The sequence below is a fragment of the Asterias rubens genome, chromosome 1, assembly GCF_902459465.1.
Source record: "Asterias rubens chromosome 1, eAstRub1.3, whole genome shotgun sequence".
Taxonomy (NCBI): domain Eukaryota; kingdom Metazoa; phylum Echinodermata; class Asteroidea; order Forcipulatida; family Asteriidae; genus Asterias; species Asterias rubens.
The window spans coordinates 17,302,036-17,319,466 of NC_047062.1; the positions used below are offsets into that span (position 1 = coordinate 17,302,036).

Sequence of the window (17,431 nt, forward strand, 5' to 3'; positions counted from 1 at the left end):
AACATTTCTCATATTGTGTATTCCTTATAAGGATTACTCTTCTTGTTTGTAGGGACATGTTCACATGTTAGTTTGATTTTAGACACGTACAATTGATAAGATTAAAAACATGAACGGTTCCAAACACCTAATGTATGCTTTCCCTTTAAACATTCAATCAAAGATGATGTGAGTTGCTTTTTGAAAACATTTGCAGAGTAAAACAGTTAATGAAAGAGAGTGTACAATAAATTCAACCCAACATTCAGCCTTCAGTTACACAGTTACCCGAATTTAGGAGTAATCATAAAAAATTACTGTTTTCTAACAAAATGAATTGTAATAACTCACTTCATGTAAAGATTTGTCAAAACTTTTTCAATCTATTCTTGTTTTTTTGTACATTATTGCCAAAAGATAGTGTAGTTTTAAATATTGCTAAATGAATGCAATCATTTTGAGATATAAAAAATAATTTGAAAATATTGATGGATGTAAAAAATACATTCTACTTATAAAAAAACATTCATTTGCATTTCAGGTGAGGTTGGTTGATCTTTTGCTATGGCTTAGAATCAACACTTACATAATTATGTCCTACCAAAAACCTCATCTGATAATACTACCACCACAAACAATTTTAAATTTATTGCGTTTGTCTCTCACAAAATTCTATGATTTGTTTCGTTATTTAAAATAAATAATACACACATAAATTAATAAATAAACAAGTTTCTAATATAAATAAATAAATAAATAAATATATAAATAGGTAAGCTCAAAATATACATACAAAATGTCTTTATAATGAATAAATACACCAGAATTAAATAGTCTCATCTTAAATCTTGTTTAAAATATATATTATTTCCTTATGTTTTAAAATACTAACAGTAGAATGTGGAAGACACCTAATCTTTATGCTTACATACATAGTGTTTAATTTTTCTTCCGAGTTGATCTTTGGCTCTGGCCAAGAAGTCGGTCGGTCGAAGCGTGAGATGATCAAAGTCTTCGTTCCATTCAACGACTCCATCGCTCATGATGATGTAAGCTTTATTGAGTACGAGTTCCTCGCATCCGCATTGAGACGGCACAGTCACTCTAAACTCCAGGTCGGATGATTGTTTGTCGAGGTTGAGATGACTGACTCGTGTGAGATGTATTGTAAGATGGTGGTTGTCAGTTTGTGTGATTTGAGATATGGTGCCTCGGATCAGCGTAGTCTTTGTGGTGTGTTCTCGCCAGGCTTTGTTTGATGATGGGGCCTTGCACACTGTACAATCTGCAAAACAACCATAACAAACACATATCGATAATTTTCTCAAAATTTCAGTAAATAAATAAGTGAATGTTCTGAAACCAGAATAAACCCATCCCTAACACCGATCCTCCGTGAAATGGGCCACTTTTGTTAGAGTTTCCTTCAATGGTTTGATGCTTCCAATTCCAGGGCAAGGCCATTTTTATTTTTCAAAGGGCACTACCCTTTGGGAAAATTTTAAAGTCAAGGGGAAATCTTTGAAGGGGAGTCAAGGCCAAGAGCAGATCAACAGAGGGCATGGCTCTTTGTGACCTCTGTGTAACTCAGGGCATGAAATTCTTCAAGTTGTTCAGACGTTGCTATCAATGCCAAACAGTGCAAATGAACAAAAGAGAGGTGTGTGTGGCTTTCACCCTTAAGAGGTCAAAGTTTAGAGGTCGATGACCTGAATTGCTTTGAGGAACAACAAAATTTATAAATAAATAAAATAAAATAAAACATAAATTACCTAAGTCAGTGAACTGCTGTTACATTAAGTCAACTTTAAGCTATGCACGTCCAAAGCTGGGCAAAAAAAATAACAAAATAAAATATATAACATGCAATGCCATACAGAGCAAATAAAATAGCAAGAAAACAACACAATTACACAAAAGTTGACAAAATAGCAAAAGCAAATCATGCATTAAACGACTTTTTAAAACTTGAGCAAGGATTTAAAATCAATGGTACTTGTGCAAGCCAATGAAGTGTAAAATAAAAAGAAAGTATAAGCAAACCAGACATTAGCCTCAACAGCGGCAATCAAGACTATTAAAATTAAAATATAAAATCTTTTGGTGGGATGCATATTTTAGAGGAGAAATGGCAGCATACAAGTTTAAATTAAGTTTGTTGGTGTTGGACACCAGTAAGGTGAAAATTAAGTCCCTCAGATAATTTGAATCATATATCATCATCCATACGGGCCCAATTTAACAGAGCTGCTTAAGCAAAAACTACTCCTTAACCATTTTCTGCTATGCCGAAACGGAGCAGAATTGTGCACGTTCAGTTCAGTTTTATTTCCACTCAATCATTTCAGATGACAAGATATAACATAGAGTAGTAAAGATACACAATAGATTAAGTGGTGGAGGACTCCCAAAAGCAAGCTTGTAGGGTGGAGTCCCCCAGGGATGTGAGTAAATACAAACGTAGTTTGTTTTCAGAACAATGCCTGGGATATTTAAAACACAACAAAAAGTTACACATGGAAAGACATGGACAAACACTAACAGGACAAACAAACACAAAGACAGTGGTTCTCTATATGGTGGATCTCTACATGTGACATGGAAGTTTGGCTGGAAACCTCATTCTGGTAAGCATAGTTTTGTTGCTTTTAAAACAACTCTGTGTAGAGCTGTTATTGAACCTTTTATCCACTGGAATTTTCATGGAAGAATCACATGGTCCTGTTGTACTACAGATGCATGACCAGACATTAAAACTCTATGAACTTATACCAGATACTCTTTTGCAGGAGGGCAAGGCAGTTTTCCCTTGGTAAAAGGCACTTCTTTAAGGGAAATTGTTACTGGAACATTTGGATGACCAGAGGCATCGAGGCCTGTGAAGCATCTGGGCCCAATTTCAAGGCTCTGCTTACCAAAAGCACGGAGTCGGCGCTTATGGAAGCAGGGAATTCTGTGATTACGGCTAGCGTATTTTACAGATAAGCGGCAAATTTTGGCTTCTGCGCGTGCCTACTCCACGTGACTAGGCATTCTACGCTTAAATAGATAGCACAGAAATTTGCTGGCGCTTTCACGTAAGCGGGGAATCGTGATCATAAGCGCAGAATTCGGCGGTAAGCAGAGCCATGAAATTAGGCCCAGGGCCCAATTTCATAGAGCTGCTTAAGCACAAAACTTTGCTTAAGCCAAAAAATCCCTGCTTAGTAAAATCAGAGTACCGGCCAAGACTCCACTCAATTGTTATGCTCAGTAAACAACAGCTAAATACCAGTCACAAGCAATGTGTATGGCGTGAAATTTTGGCCAGTAACATGTATAAAATATGCGAGCTATTTTCACGCTTAGGCAAATTTTTTGCTTAAGCAGCTCTATGAAATTGGCCCCAGGCCTGTAAAGTCAGGATAGAGAAGTTTAATTTGAAAAATACCTTTGGGTACGCAAGTTCCTGCGGTTGTGTTGTACTCCATATCGGCTGCACAGCAAAGGCTGTCACTCAGGAGGTTCTCGGTGTTAGGGCGACGCTTAAACAGCTTCCCCTGCTCTGGACAGCACATCTTCACGGCAGGATCAAAAGCCTTGTTTCCGCAGCACGCTCCGTGAGGGACATCGCGAGTGACTTTACCATCACAGCATGTGTCTGTGTTGGGGTTGAATGCGAATTCACCACAGCACTCGCTGCGTCTGTTCTTCTTCTTCCGAAGTTTGTCTTTGCAGCAGAGATTCCTATTGAGGTTGTAGGGCGTACTGTTGGGTCCGCAGCATGCTCCATTTCTTACATGGTGCAGGACGTTGTTACAGCATACGTTCGGCGATGACAGGTCGTACGGTGTTCCATTGCAGCAACCAGTGGTTTCCAAACTGTGTACCTCGCCAGCACAGCACATCATGGTGGAGTCATCGTACGGGGTACCAGCGCACAGAGGTTGCAAACTGCTGTCTATACATGCAAATAGCTCAGAGTCAAACAGTACTTCATTACAACAACCTTGCACAGACGCATTATAGAGTTGACCGCCACAATTTGATGGGCCAAGCCTAGAGGGGATCCTCTTTCTTTTCTTTTGACGACAATCACGCCTTCTCATCACAACCCCGTCGCAACAAGTCTCCCATCGACGTGTCTTGGCCAGGCCTTTGTCTCCACAGCATGTATGTTTTTCGCTACTCCTAACTTCCTCTCCACAGCATATCGTCTTCTCTCCGTACATGCGATATTGCATCTTGTTCCCGCAGCAGATCAAGCCCTCACCCTCCCTGAAGACTTGACTCCCGCAGCATTCTCCGAGAAAGTTGTACAGGATTCCTTCACAGCAGGTCTGGCGTATTGGGTCGTAGCTTCCTTCAGTACAGTCCACCAAATCGCTCTGTCTCGGGAAGATGTAGGAAGCATAGCCGACTTCTCGACACACGTCTTTGAAAGTATCCATGAGACTGTTTCCGCAACAGATAAAGCCGTTGGCATGATGGTAGAGAGAGGTGTCTGAACAGCATTTTTCTGATGGGTTAGAGGAATCATAGGCGACTTTTCCACAGCAAGTGTCCCCATGAGTAGCCTTGTCGTAAAGGCTATAGAGATTAAATAACGGAAGTAAAAGTGGTATTAAACAAGAGCTCAAATAATATTTTCAGCCAGAATTTGTTTGGTAATACAGTGTCCAATTTTGAAGATAAAAGCATAAAATACATGAACTCATTATGTTAAATTTCATTTAAATGTATGTGCAAAAAATAATTAATTATTCTCGTAGATTAGTAAACATTTAAGGGATGTTTCAACCGTTGAGACAGTTCCTGTAAGGTTAGGCTGAACAAATCTTTATGTCTGGAAAAAAAAAAAAAGGTTTTATTTTGTTTTCAAAAGTTGTGTCTTTCAATCATCTTTTACAACATTAGTAATAAGTAGGATTTTAAATGTTGCATGGTGGCAATACAAAATACTAAGATTTGCGGTAACACCATGTAATGATAATCTCTAAATGAGTTGGGTGGTTCTAAAAAGAACCGTTGGTTTCAACTCAAAGTTTAGATCAGTATGCTCTGATCGTCTTCTGGAGAAAAAAAAAAATTACTTACAACTTGTCCTGACAGCAGATCTGTTGGTTTGTATTCATCAAGACCTTCCCGCAGCAGTCTCCGTTGGCTTCTTCATAAACCACGCCGTCACACACTGTCTCCGTGGGTCTGTGTGCCACGCCTGACGTACACTCAGTCCTACCGTTCTCCACTGGCATAACACGGTCATTGCAACACATCTCTGCTGTGCTGGCTGGGTCAAGCAGCTGGCCGCCACAGCACTGGTGATCTGTGTGTGGAAGAGTTTGGAGTATTTTTGAATAGCGGTTTGAGGGAATTTGGGGAAGAAAATGGTTGAAAAAATGGTGGCGCCAATTTCACATGCAGCTACTGTCTGCCTTATGCTAACCATTTTGGAAAGTAAATTTTACACCTATAGTTTTGGCTAAAATTAGTTTGTAATTGCAATACCTCTCATCTCTGTGAAGCCCTGTTCAAACTGGACTTAATTTGGGTAAACTAACCGAGCCAGTGGGTAACTTACCCATTTCAAATCCAGTGCAAACAGCCAAGGTAACTTTCTCTCACAGGAAAGGTGCCCTGAGAAAGATTAACCAGGTCAGTTTAACCGAGCCAGAAAATCCAGTGACCTTTCACTGGCCTAGATCATGCGCGTTAAACTTGCATCTTTTGTACACGGTTTATTGTCTCCGTAAATTCTACCCAAGTCAATTAAATCCAAGTGCGGACGGTAGGAAGATTAACCCCTCGGAATGTTAACCGGCATCATGGTACAGTTACCCAAAATGTTTATCCAGTGCGAACACTGGCTAAGGCCAAGTTTAAACATTTTACTCCAAACATTCCACTTACCATCAGATATGCTGTGAATGTTGCCACCGCAGCATGTGTGGGTGTTAGGGTTGAAACCATCTCCTCCATCGCAGCATTGTCCCTCACCAACCCCGGTACCTGGAGTCTGAAAGCGCTCATCGTTGCAACATGTCTCCCCTGGCCCTATCAGCATATCCCCACAGCAATCATGTTTAGTTGGATTGTACGGGTAGTAGCCGCTATCTGCCTTGCTGCTACCACAGATTTCAGTCAGACCCTGTTGCCGCTCAGCGATTGGACGGATCAGTTGGTACATAGGGTCACACTCATGACTTCTGTTGTCGTACGGTTGATTGCGACAAATCCTACATGGAAAGAAATAATTTGATCTTAGTGATAATCAAGAAAGCAAAAAAAAATCCAAAACTGAATAACCAGTGCAGCCAGAATAATACCCTCAAACAGCACCCTCACTGAGGTCAAGGCAAGACCTAGCATTGGCTGAGCAATGCGCGAGGCACGTACTGCCATGTTTAACCTCGGCGATGGCAGCCTGAGCGAGAAACGTGATGTTAAGTGACTGCATATATTATGTAGCAAACATTGCCCTCACTGACATCAAAGCGAGACCTATCATAGGCTGAGTGATGCGCATGGCACGTAACTGCCATGTTTAACCTCGGCGATAGCGGCCCCTTAGAAATATTAAGTTAAGTGACTGCATATATTATGTATCGTCATCAAAGAAGACTGTCCTGGGTGCCATAGTTTACTGTAACATCCACACTGAATGATCCTGTTCAAACAGGAATATGTATCCCAGACAGGCACGCCTTACAAGAAGTCAGAAAGAACACAAATTCTGGATAAATGGGGATGCTCGCTACGTCAAGCCATTAACTATTTTGTGACACAAAGAGAACCAAAATATTGACTTACTCAGCATACTTCTCTGCGATGTCATAACTCTTCTCGTTATAACATACTTGAAACTCTGGACTGTAGGTACCTGTGCCACAGCACAGCAGAGGGGATCCACCAAAGCTTCTTGTCTTAATCTGGATATTTCCTTTGCAGCATTGCTTATCCTCTACACTGTACATATCTCCACCACAACGGCGCAGTCCAGGTGTCAGATCCCGTTGGTGTGTCACCCTGCCTTCTTTACAAACCTGCATGTGTCAAATATAAATATAAAGAGGGGTTACAGGCTATTATAGACCGTGCAAGTCTTATAAACTGTGTTCTTGGACTCTCGGCAATGTGTTCATGTGAGTAGGTACACATTCAAACCGGGACCTATATAACAAAAGAGGACAATAGGGTCCACGGCTTGGGAAGGTCCACACAATTAAAACATGTGTACAAAACCAATGGGAACTGTTGCAAAAAAGGATAGTATTAACAAAAGAGGGACAATATATGAGGTCCACGGTTGCAGGCGCATACACATTTGTGTGTGTGTGGGTTTGTATCCACATTCAAACCGTGGACCTATAACAAAAGAGGACGACAGGGTCCACCGTTCGGGAAGGTCCACACAGTTAAAACACGCGTACGAAACCAATGGGAGCTGGGAGGTAGTATAAACAAAAGAGGGAAAATAGGAGGTCAACGGGTGCAGGTGCCTTTTGTGTGTGTGAATTTGATGTATTTTTTTACCTGTGCATTCTTACCTTCTATGTTCTTAAAACCAAAACTTCGTAAGTTTGAATAGTGTCAGCCTTTTGGTTATTTTTTTTATTCATATAATCCATTAATATTACAAATTTAACAAACCAACCTGTGTTTGAGAGTCAAATGTGTGACATTTTCTTGGTTTGCAGCAGAGCCTATCATGTGTAGGTTCCTCCTTGGCTATCTGACGTCCAATATCATTCCTGCACAAGTGAGACTCTTTCAGTTCCTCAGTACCACAGCACCTGACATCTTTACTGTGCACCTTGCCTTGAAGACAAACAAAACCAATCGGACCGTCAATCATTTTGAAAGCAGTTCAACACTTGTTTAAGTTTCATTCCAAGTGGAAACTTTTGACACTCTACTGGCTGCAGACTTGACGGAAATGTGCAAATACCCAGAATTACATGGACGATGAAAGGCTCTGGCTAAATCTGGGTTCATACTTTTCTGCAACTAACCCATAGAGGTTTCTGCTGTAAGAAGATGATTTCTTGTCTAAACTTTTTTAAGATAAAGCTCACCATATGAGGGTGTGTATCTTCTTTCTTTGACGCAGCACTGATTGTGTAGGCTGGAGTAGGCCTCGTAGGTGTTTTCCCCGGTCATACAGCATGACCCGTTCGCCACGTCCAGCACATGACTGAAACAGCAAGTCTGTCGGTCCGCCTCGTACGAGTGTTGTCCGCAGCATTGAGAAGATGGGGAGGTTTTGTCTATTCGGTTACCCTCACAACAAAGTTGTCCTAAAGTGTTGTACAATTCTAGAGGATGGAGAAGAATAAATGATGGTAAAAAGTCATTTACTTTTTGTGATTTTGTTTCAATTTATTTTGATGAACATCACATTTTGTAGCCCACAGGCCAAAGTGGATGTGATGTGCAATCAGTAATTAGCAATTAATAGTATTAACACACTAAGAAATTAACAAGTAGGATTAAATTAAATGTTAAAAAATCACACCTGAAAACAGGTACTCCAAATTTATGCATAATTCATCTAAGAAGATACTCATGGTGAAATAGTCTGCTGAAATAGTCTGAATAGTCTGTAAATGAATTGATCATTTATGAGCTACTAATGAACACCAATGGTATCGCTACCCACAAATGTTTTCTTATTTAAAGGAAAAGCAAAACATCTAACAATTTTTTTCAAACCAGCTCGTCAGCCTTGCAACCTTTTCTAACAAAGCAGACTGTTGATTTTGTTAAGGCCCTTCGGATCTGAGCCATTGGTTGTTTGTGTTGTGTAACGCACATAAAAGAACCCAGTGCACTTATCGCAAAGAGAAGGAGTTCGCCCCCTGTGTTCCTGGTTTGATTGGCAGCATACTGCGCCACAGCACCTTGTAAGCCACTACACGGTGCTATGTAAGAGTACGTCTTATACTTCAAATGTAGCTCCACATACCTTGCAGGAAAATACTGAATGTTGAAGCGCTTTGAGCATCACTGAGTGACAGATATGAATGCTATATAGAAGCCACTATTATTATTATCATATTAGCTAGACTAGCCATCCCATCGTATCAACGCAAGGAATGGTTTCCCATCGATCTCTTGGGCTTGGCTTAACAGTTTCATCTGACCTACCTGTCCCACAGCAATCATGACCGGATTGTTTATCATAGAGGCTCCCTGAACAGCATACTTGGTCAGTCTTCAAGAAAGACTGCCCACTGCAACAGCCCTGCAAGTCCACAATCTCAGGAACGTTCAGTGTTACATTAAATGATGAGTAGTCATTGTAACAGCAGGAGGACCTCTGGGGATTGTAGGCGTGTGACGCACAGCACAGTCCATCGCCTACAGTTCAAAAGTGGAAACACAAAATAGTTGTCACTTGAGCCAAAGTTAAAGGAACTTTACAGAATCGGTTTTTTGCTAACAACTGGTTGCTGGCAGTGTAAGCACTTTATATTATCCACCGTGTACATAGTTCACTGTTACAAGGAGGAAGATAGTTTTGTTTATGTCAACTTTGATTGAGCCTACTCTTTTGTGGTCTAAGATGTACCTAAAAAAGGTCATGCCACACGAGGCAAATAGGAGACTTCTGGGTGGTCTTTATTAACAGTTCTCGCCAGTAATGCGCCTGCTTAGACCACGCGCACAATACTGGGCATGTGCGCGCACGCACATACCTGCAAAAGGGACCGTAATGTCTGCTGCCGCCAGCGCCCCAAAAAGTCTCCCAATATAGGCAACCAATCCCAGTCAATCTATTGACATTATTATGAAATACTTGGGGGGGGGGGACACAGAAAATTGTTTTGTGTAAACTGAAGTGTTCCTCTTGCATATAATGAAGTTTGTTTCCTCCATCTGTATTCCCCGTAATGAACCTCTCCTGTGGCAAAAAAATGGATCATGTGGAACTTACCAATGTTGTAGGTGATTTTGGACTCACAGCACTGTTCATTGTCCGTGTTGATTGGCTCTAGTCCGCAACATTCAGTTCGTCCTTCAACCAATGGGCTGATCTTGTAGTCAACTCCGTCGGCGAATCTGTCGACGCAGCATATTTGTGTTGTTACGTCAAACGTTTCTGGTCCACAGCACTCACTGAAATCATTCTTCGGTCGTGGAACCTTGTGTGTTACCAACAAAACAAAAAAGTAATATGTTATCAATTTTTCAAATCAAATCGCTGAACTACAAAACATTTGCTGGTACATACATCTTTCTAAAATAAATGACAACTTGAGAGCCGGACAAGTTCTGATAGGTGGGAATGTCATATCGATGTTATCGAATCATCCATTAGGGTGAGTGAGGTTGATCGAACTATAGTTGACTTTTAAGGGGCATATGTAAAATTTGAGTGTGATATTTTAAGTTTTATTTTGTGGTAGGTCGAGGCCATGCGGTATACTGATCTGACTCAATATCTGATGGTTGAATCATCTGAGTGTGGGTTTGATTCCCGGTCATGTCCGTGAGCAAGGCACTTAACCTAAATTCAGTTATGCGCAACGTTGTAGTCAATTTTCAAGTTATTTTGTTTGGTCTTTTTATCATTTTGAGGCAGAAAAGGGAAAAGGTTGAGAAAATCATAGTAAATTGCAGAATCTGGCAGAACTTCCAATAGTTTTATGGTGGGCTTGTACGACTGAAGAGGTAAAAAGTATTTGTGAAAGGAGAACAGCAGCCCGGGTAATGTAATTAGTGTCAAAATCTGAATGAAATGTTTCCATTCACTTCAGGCCATGTTTGGTTTTAAACCCCTCCAATGTGTCTCAACAAATATCAGTAATCATTCATTGTTTCCGAGAAAATTAGCTTTACCTCATTGCAGCAGTGCTGTACTCTTGTGTCGATAGTTTCAACGCCACAACATTGCATCCAGCGACTTAGCACCTCTGTTCTGCCAATCGTGTGCACATGTCCAACCCCATCAAGCCCCTCACAGCAAAGCTCCGTTTGCGAATCGTAGACGGCGTTGACTCCGCAGCACTCTCCCGTCCCCGCAACGGGGTGATCTCCACAACAGGTGCGGGGGATGAGGGCGGTGATACTGGTATCTATAACTTGGCCCCCACAGCATTCCGTCTGCCCGTCCAGATCAAACACTGTGTCGTCGCAGCAGTCCTGCGATGCATCATTGTACCACTCCTCACCTCCGCAGCATTTACCCGTGTTGGAATTGTAAAGTTGTCCCCCACCTAACAGCATAAATAACAAAACGAGAGGGGCTGTTTCAAAACCATGCAATGTTGTGGTTTTGAGTCATTAACCACCGGTTCTTTTCAGAACCAACACCACTCAAAAGAGATTTTTACATAGTGTTACCGCAAACCTCTCTTAGAAATGTTGCAGCGATTTGGCATGTAGTGTAGGGGCCTACTGGCTCGGCTTTCTGACCCGAGTTTGTCAGTAACCTTTACAGGGCGCTATACTACTCATCAGGTCTCAAAATAACCAACAGCACGCACCCACAGCTCAATGGATAACATTCCGTATGGCGCCACCACTTTTTCACTCATTTTTACACAAAGGGATATCTAATTGAGGTATATTAGATACTATATTATTTCATATCGAATGAATAAGTGGGTGCCATACGGAAACTTTTCCAGCTCAATTGCTGGAAAAAATTTCCATAGCGCCACCACTTTTTCATTGGATATAAAATAATATAGTATCTAATTTACCTCAATGAGATATCCCTTTTTGTAAAAATGAGAGAAAAGGTGGTGGCGCCACACAGAAAGTTATCCAATTGCTGTGCTTTCAATAACGTTATTTTAAACCTACTTCTAGAAACTATAATAAGGCTCTCAAGGGGGAGCCTTATAGTTTCTAGAAGTACATAAACCCCACCAAACATTGCAGCTGTATATCAAGCACAGCACTTTTTTAGCTTACATAACATAGGCCTACTCCTTTTTCAAAATTGGTCAACCCCCAACCCCCAGCTCAAAGTGGGAATTTTACTGACCCAAAATCAAGGCAACCTATTTTATTAACAGTAAAACTGCTGACTAAACTTACAGCACTCCTCACTGATTCCTATCGTATTTCGGAGAATCCGTCCTTGACAACACGACTCCTCCTCGGGGAGGTAAAAACTTTCCCTTCCCCTCACAACATCAATGCAACTCTCCCACTTTGGTGACCCTGCGTAGAAAGAAGAAACGAGAAATAATTACAATTGGACATGATGACCCTCCGAAAAAACAATGACAGGTAAATAAATTGTATTCAGTAAAACCAAAATGATTTACCATTGATAAATGAATTACCCTTACTCAATTCTAAGTTTTACATTTAACTTCCGGAAAGATGATAGTTTTGTTTACATGACTAGCGCCCTCTGTAGTTCTGCCAAATAAGTTTTGTTGGCATGACTCATACAATTGTATTTTGTTGTTCCCAACACCTTTAGTAGTTCCGGGGTGAACATTACTCAACAAGATTGTGATAATGGACAAACAATAGGGCCCGAAGCGACCCGAAATATTTCTTTGTACCCCTAGTCGGATGTTCCGGGTGTAACCCTTAGGTGTTCAATCGATCGAGAACACAGTTTCACTCTGCAGAGTGATGACGACAAACTGGTCTAAAAATAAACTACGGGGTTTTTCCGTATGTCCTCAAACTCGGCATATACCCCATTGATAGAGTAAAAGTTTGATTTGTGTGTGCCATTTGTGGGTCGACTGTGAATGCTTTTGCGGGTCCAGTGATTCTGAATGGCCGGGAAATACCACTATGTTGAAACTCTTATATTGCGGCATCGCTCAGATGCGGTATTCCAATGTAACACGCCCATTTTTTCAATATTTAACTTTTCGAAATAAATATGTTGCGTTTTTTGCAATGTTGCAATGCACATCAGTTTAAAGGACCCTTTTTTTCCAGCAATTTACTGTAATTTAATTAGCCAAAACGCAAACATTAATTAGGGGAAATATAAAGTAATTAGTTTGAACAATCTAATAAATTTTTGTTTTTTTAATTAGACCTGAATAATCATTGGAATACTCCACAAAGACTTTTGGATTATGCCAAAAAGTTGCAAGCCTATTAAAAAGTAAACTTCACAAATGTATCATTAAGCCTCCCCCCCCCAAAAAAAAAAAGAAAAAAAAAAAAGTCAAGTCACACTTACCAAGCGAAACGTCAAGTTGTCTCACAAACACCATTTATTTTCAGAACCACTGCAGTTGTTTAAATCAAACAGCTTTTCTCATGAAGACATTCAGGAGAATCTCAACGTTGAGAGTCAAGTTATACTAATAGTAAACTTATCATACCCATAAGCTATATAATGCTCAAGACGCGCCCTCAAGAATTGAGGAGGGATCACCCATCAGGGATCACCAATATTCTAAAACCAAATTAATCCCATAGGCCTATACATAACTCATTCAAAACTTTATTTACAATGTTGTTATACCGCAAACTTCAGTTTCTCTCAGACTATGCGGTTTACCGCCTTTTCAGATTGATATCAATGAGGACTTACCTTTGGCTGACGAGATTCCAATGTTGATGATTATTGACAGGCAAAACCAAGCACACATGGGCGGGAGCTTCATCTTCTGCATCCTTGCAATGGACCACGTGTGTACAAAATAATTCAAAAACTCTGCTTCGGGTAGTAGTAGGCCTAATTGAAATTGCTTGGTAATTGTTTTTACGTCAGTTAACAAAACTTAATTAAACTCCCAGGATAGAATCGGAGCTTGTGAGCGTGTCTCTCTTCTTTGGCGGTTTGAAGTAAGTGAAAATCCACCAATATTTATACGTGAAAGTTTATGTACAGGTAATTGATTTATTAATAGCTGGTCTTTGCGCTCCGCGCAAGACAAAAACACTACTGCTTCCGTTTATGCTGTTTCGATTTGGCACAGGTATTTCTGCAATTACACGGAGCGGTTTCTTTTTGATAAGGATATTGGGCAATCAAGGTTACGCGTGCCTCACATAATGAGGGTGTTGAGTCAACCCATAGAGGTAGAAATAGTACCTCCAAGGTCAACGTCACGTTCAATGGCCCTCCCTGGATTGGGGAGGGGGAGTGGGTGGTCTGTGATGCATGGGTGTCTGTGTGGGGAGTTGGGTTCCCGGGGTGGGGAGGAGGGTAACATGTGGGTGTCTGTGTGGGGAGTTGGGGTATTGGGACGGATGAGGAGGGTGACATGGGTGTGTCTGTGTGGGGAGTTGGGGTCTTGGGGTGGAGGAGGAGGATAACATGTGGGTGTCTGTGTGGGGAGTTGGGGTCTTGGGACGGATGAGGAGGGTGACATGGGGGTGTCTGTGGGGGAGTGGGGGAGGAGGGTATATTTATTAATTTTGGTCGATATTGGAAATAAATGGTTTTCAGAAAAGATGTCAGAGATAAGGTCAAACAGAACCGGTTTTTTTTCTTGGTGGAGATGTCTGTTGTTCAGGAATATCTGATACTATATGTAATTCAACTGAAGCCGCTCTAACCCAGTGTTTTAAGTTGAGGGGCACGGTTGTAATTACTACCATGATTTTTATTCTTAATGTTATATAAAGAGAGATAACAGCACCATACACTTTAACCAAACTCCCCAACCACGTAAGATAGTTGGTCAAAATAACATCGTTGAGTCGTGTGAATCAATTTGCGTGCACCCCTCCCCCCCCCCCACTCATTATTTGTTTGTATGGTCAATGTGGGTTGCCATCGCCTTATGTTTTAATAGCAGTTTGTTCCAGGAACGAGAAGGGGGTAAAAAAACTTACACAATCTTATTTCCTTTTTCTCTTTTTTGGAGGTGAGACACTATCGGGATCATTTTAAGGGGGGGGGCTGGGTGGGGGGGGGGGCGGCATATTAGTGAGCATGGAATAGCACGGCTTTATCAAGACGTTTCCTAAATCTTAAACCTAAATCTAGCCTCTTAGTGTTGTTTGTGTCACCCTGGTAGTTCCCAATTATAGATCAGGTTCACTGGTCCCTATTGGGTATTATTGTCAAAGACTAGTCTTCTTACTTGGTGTATCTCAACATATGCATAAAATCACAAACCTGTGAAAATTTTGACTCGTTGGCCACTGAACTTTTCTGCAGAATTGAAGAAAAAAGCACCTTGTCGCACAAGTTGTGTGCTTTCAGATGCTTGATTTCGAATACAAAAAAATATAATTCTGAGATCTCGAAATCAAAATTCGTTTCTCACAATGTTTTATGCTATCAACAGCTCTCCATTACTCATTACCTAGTAAGTTTTTATGCTAAAAAAAATACCAATAGTGCCCATATTTCAATTGCCTTCACCTTTTTGCAAACGTATGCAACCTATTGGACCTCAATTGACTTTATAAACCCGTAATCAAATTAAGGGCTATCTTAGTTTCACCAAAAGATATTGTAATATTACAGGGAGGGTATCCCTTTGGTATTTAGGCCTTCTCCAAAATTAATTACCGATAGGAAAACTTACTTCATAAGAAAAAAAAAAAAAACACAGCTATCGATAATGTATACCATTTGAGAAGTGGTAGAGTATATTTATATATAGGTCACTGCGCAATATAAATGTCCGTGTTGTAAGTGGTTCCCCTGTTAGGAATTCGTTTTTTGGGAAGTAATTTCAGTGTTTTAGGCCTATTATAGCCTTGCAAATATATTTGAAACAATCCAACTTAAAAAAAACCGAACCGTCGTTGCCTTTAACGGGCGGGTTCATCGTTCAATGTTCAACAATGTTTGTTTTTGTTCGTGTTTCGTACACTTTAGACTAAATCTGATTTTTTTTTACTTCATGACAGTTAGGCTATATTTGCATTGATTTCTGTCTCGGGCGTTATGGGCCGTACCTGCCCTTGGTGAACTGAAAAAACTGGGAACCACAAGTACGTCATAACCCGCACAATGACGCGGCTGCACATAATAATTAGGGGAAACCCCATATGTAGTAGCGTTATTACGCACGACGTCTACACACACTGCACGGCCTCTGCTACGATTGCGAAATAACAACAACAAAGGGGTGAGAACTCAACTCTTTTCTGGGCAAAATGGAACTGAAAAGGGCCTTCATTACGTCATCTAATAGTTCTGAACAGAAACAGGTAACCTTGATCAAGTAATTGTAGATTTATTCTCCAGTTAAATGTTTTTGTATCCATAGTATGGGTAGTATTTAGCTTCACACACGACATACATTAGTTTGTACATCCATAGAGCAAGGAACAAATTCCTTTATACAATAGCAATGTACTAGATGGTGTGATATGTACATGGTGTACTGTGTGTAATTCGTGTATAGTCAGTAACAAACATGGCGTCCCACTTCTATTGTAGAATTTGGCTACTTCTAGAAACTATCTTGGCTCCCCCATGAGGGAGCCTTGTTTATAGTTTCTTGAAGTAGAGTTTGTTGACATGGCGTAACGACACGTTCCGTAACTGCTATCTATTGCTAAGCAAAGTGTTTACAACACATGTGTGGTGTTTAAATAATATTTCCATGTACTATTTATGATTTTATCATGCTGGTTTCTGTATCCATCCTGCCACCACTTTTTAATTGGTTTAGAAATAAAACAGTATCTAATTTACTCAAATAAATGAGATTTTCTTTTTGGTAAAAATTTGAAAAAAAAGTGGTGTTAGGGTACAGCAAGTTTTCCGATACTGTCATACAGATAGTAATTGTGGGATTCTGCACTTACTGCCAGTGGCAGTGCTGAGCTCATGTTTGTTCCCCTCCTGAGCTGAGAGAGTCGTTAAGTTGGCGGTTTCGTTAATTGGCTTATTTAAGAATGTCGGTCATGTATCAGAGGCTAAGCCAGGTGTCTTTGATGCACTCTCACTTTCTGTAGTATGCAATAAGTATAACCTGGAGACTCTGGCAGTGGATTGGAGACCAAAGTCCGAGGGATCAGATATAAGCATTCAATTGCTGGGTTGTCTAAATGCGATAATCGTAAGCCTCCTTCCTTCGATCCCGACAGTTTGCGATCATCTGGAGGACAGGATGAAAACGGCAACTGTTTGGAGGAGGGAGGGTTACGATTATCGCAACTAACCTGTTGTCATTGGTGTCTGATTAATCATATCTGATAAATGTAGTGTAGGGGTACTTCTAGTTCTGGAGAAGTACCGTGGGGGCCGAGGTAAACGAAGCAGACATTACATAAAGCTAAACTGCGATTTATGCACTTAAGGTAACTGGTTACATTTAGGGTAGGGGGGCCGAGTGTGAGGACCCACCCACTGACTCCGACCCCCATTAAAAATGTGCCTTAAAGACACTGGACACTACTGATAATTGTCAAAGACCAGTCTCCTCACTTGGTGTACATGTATCTCAACATTATATGCATAAAATAACAAACCTGTGAAAATTTGAGCTCAATTGGTCATCGAAGTAGCCTTGCTCAAGGCAGTCGCATTATTCACTCCGAAAAGACGCCGCTGTAAACCCACCCGTAT

The 17,431-nt window shown here is 40.8% G+C and overlaps 1 protein-coding gene across 2 annotated transcripts; it reads right to left on the minus strand.

Annotated features, from left to right (window-relative positions):
• Positions 1–757: 757 nt before the first annotated feature.
• LOC117292671 lies at positions 758–13,718 on the minus strand. Of its 2 annotated transcripts, XM_033774816.1 has the most exons (13): positions 13,484–13,718; positions 12,007–12,132; positions 10,801–11,177; positions 9,896–10,103; positions 9,106–9,318; positions 8,034–8,273; positions 7,613–7,776; positions 6,769–7,001; positions 5,869–6,194; positions 5,056–5,284; positions 3,410–4,548; positions 1,752–1,807; positions 1,183–1,264 (listed from the first exon to the last, which is right to left on the minus strand). In XM_033774816.1, the coding sequence occupies exons 1-12, from the start codon at positions 13,563–13,565 to the stop codon at positions 1,776–1,778; spliced, it is 3,369 nt and encodes a 1,122-aa protein (XP_033630707.1). In that variant the 5' UTR covers positions 13,566–13,718; the 3' UTR covers positions 1,183–1,264; positions 1,752–1,775. The 2 variants fall into 2 exon arrangements, with proteins under 2 accessions (XP_033630699.1, XP_033630707.1); XM_033774808.1 differs by lacking the exon at positions 1,752–1,807 and having other exon boundaries at positions 758–1,264.
• Positions 13,719–17,431: the final 3,713 nt, after the last annotated feature.

What these genes read in the sequence shown, in the direction of transcription:
- LOC117292671 (XM_033774808.1), bottom strand. Translation starts at nt 13,565, where the DNA reads ATGCAGAAGATGAAGCTCCCGCCCATGTGTGCTTGGTTTTGCCTGTCA. An exon ending in TACAGCACTGCTGCAATGAG is followed by an intron (nt 10,104 to 10,800) that starts GTAAAGCTAATT and finishes GTAACACACAAG; the next exon opens with GTTCCACGACCGAAGAATGA. An exon ending in CATTTGACTCTCAAACACAG is followed by an intron (nt 7,002 to 7,612) that starts GTTGGTTTGTTA and finishes TGACACATGCAG; the next exon opens with GTTTGTAAAGAAGGCAGGGT.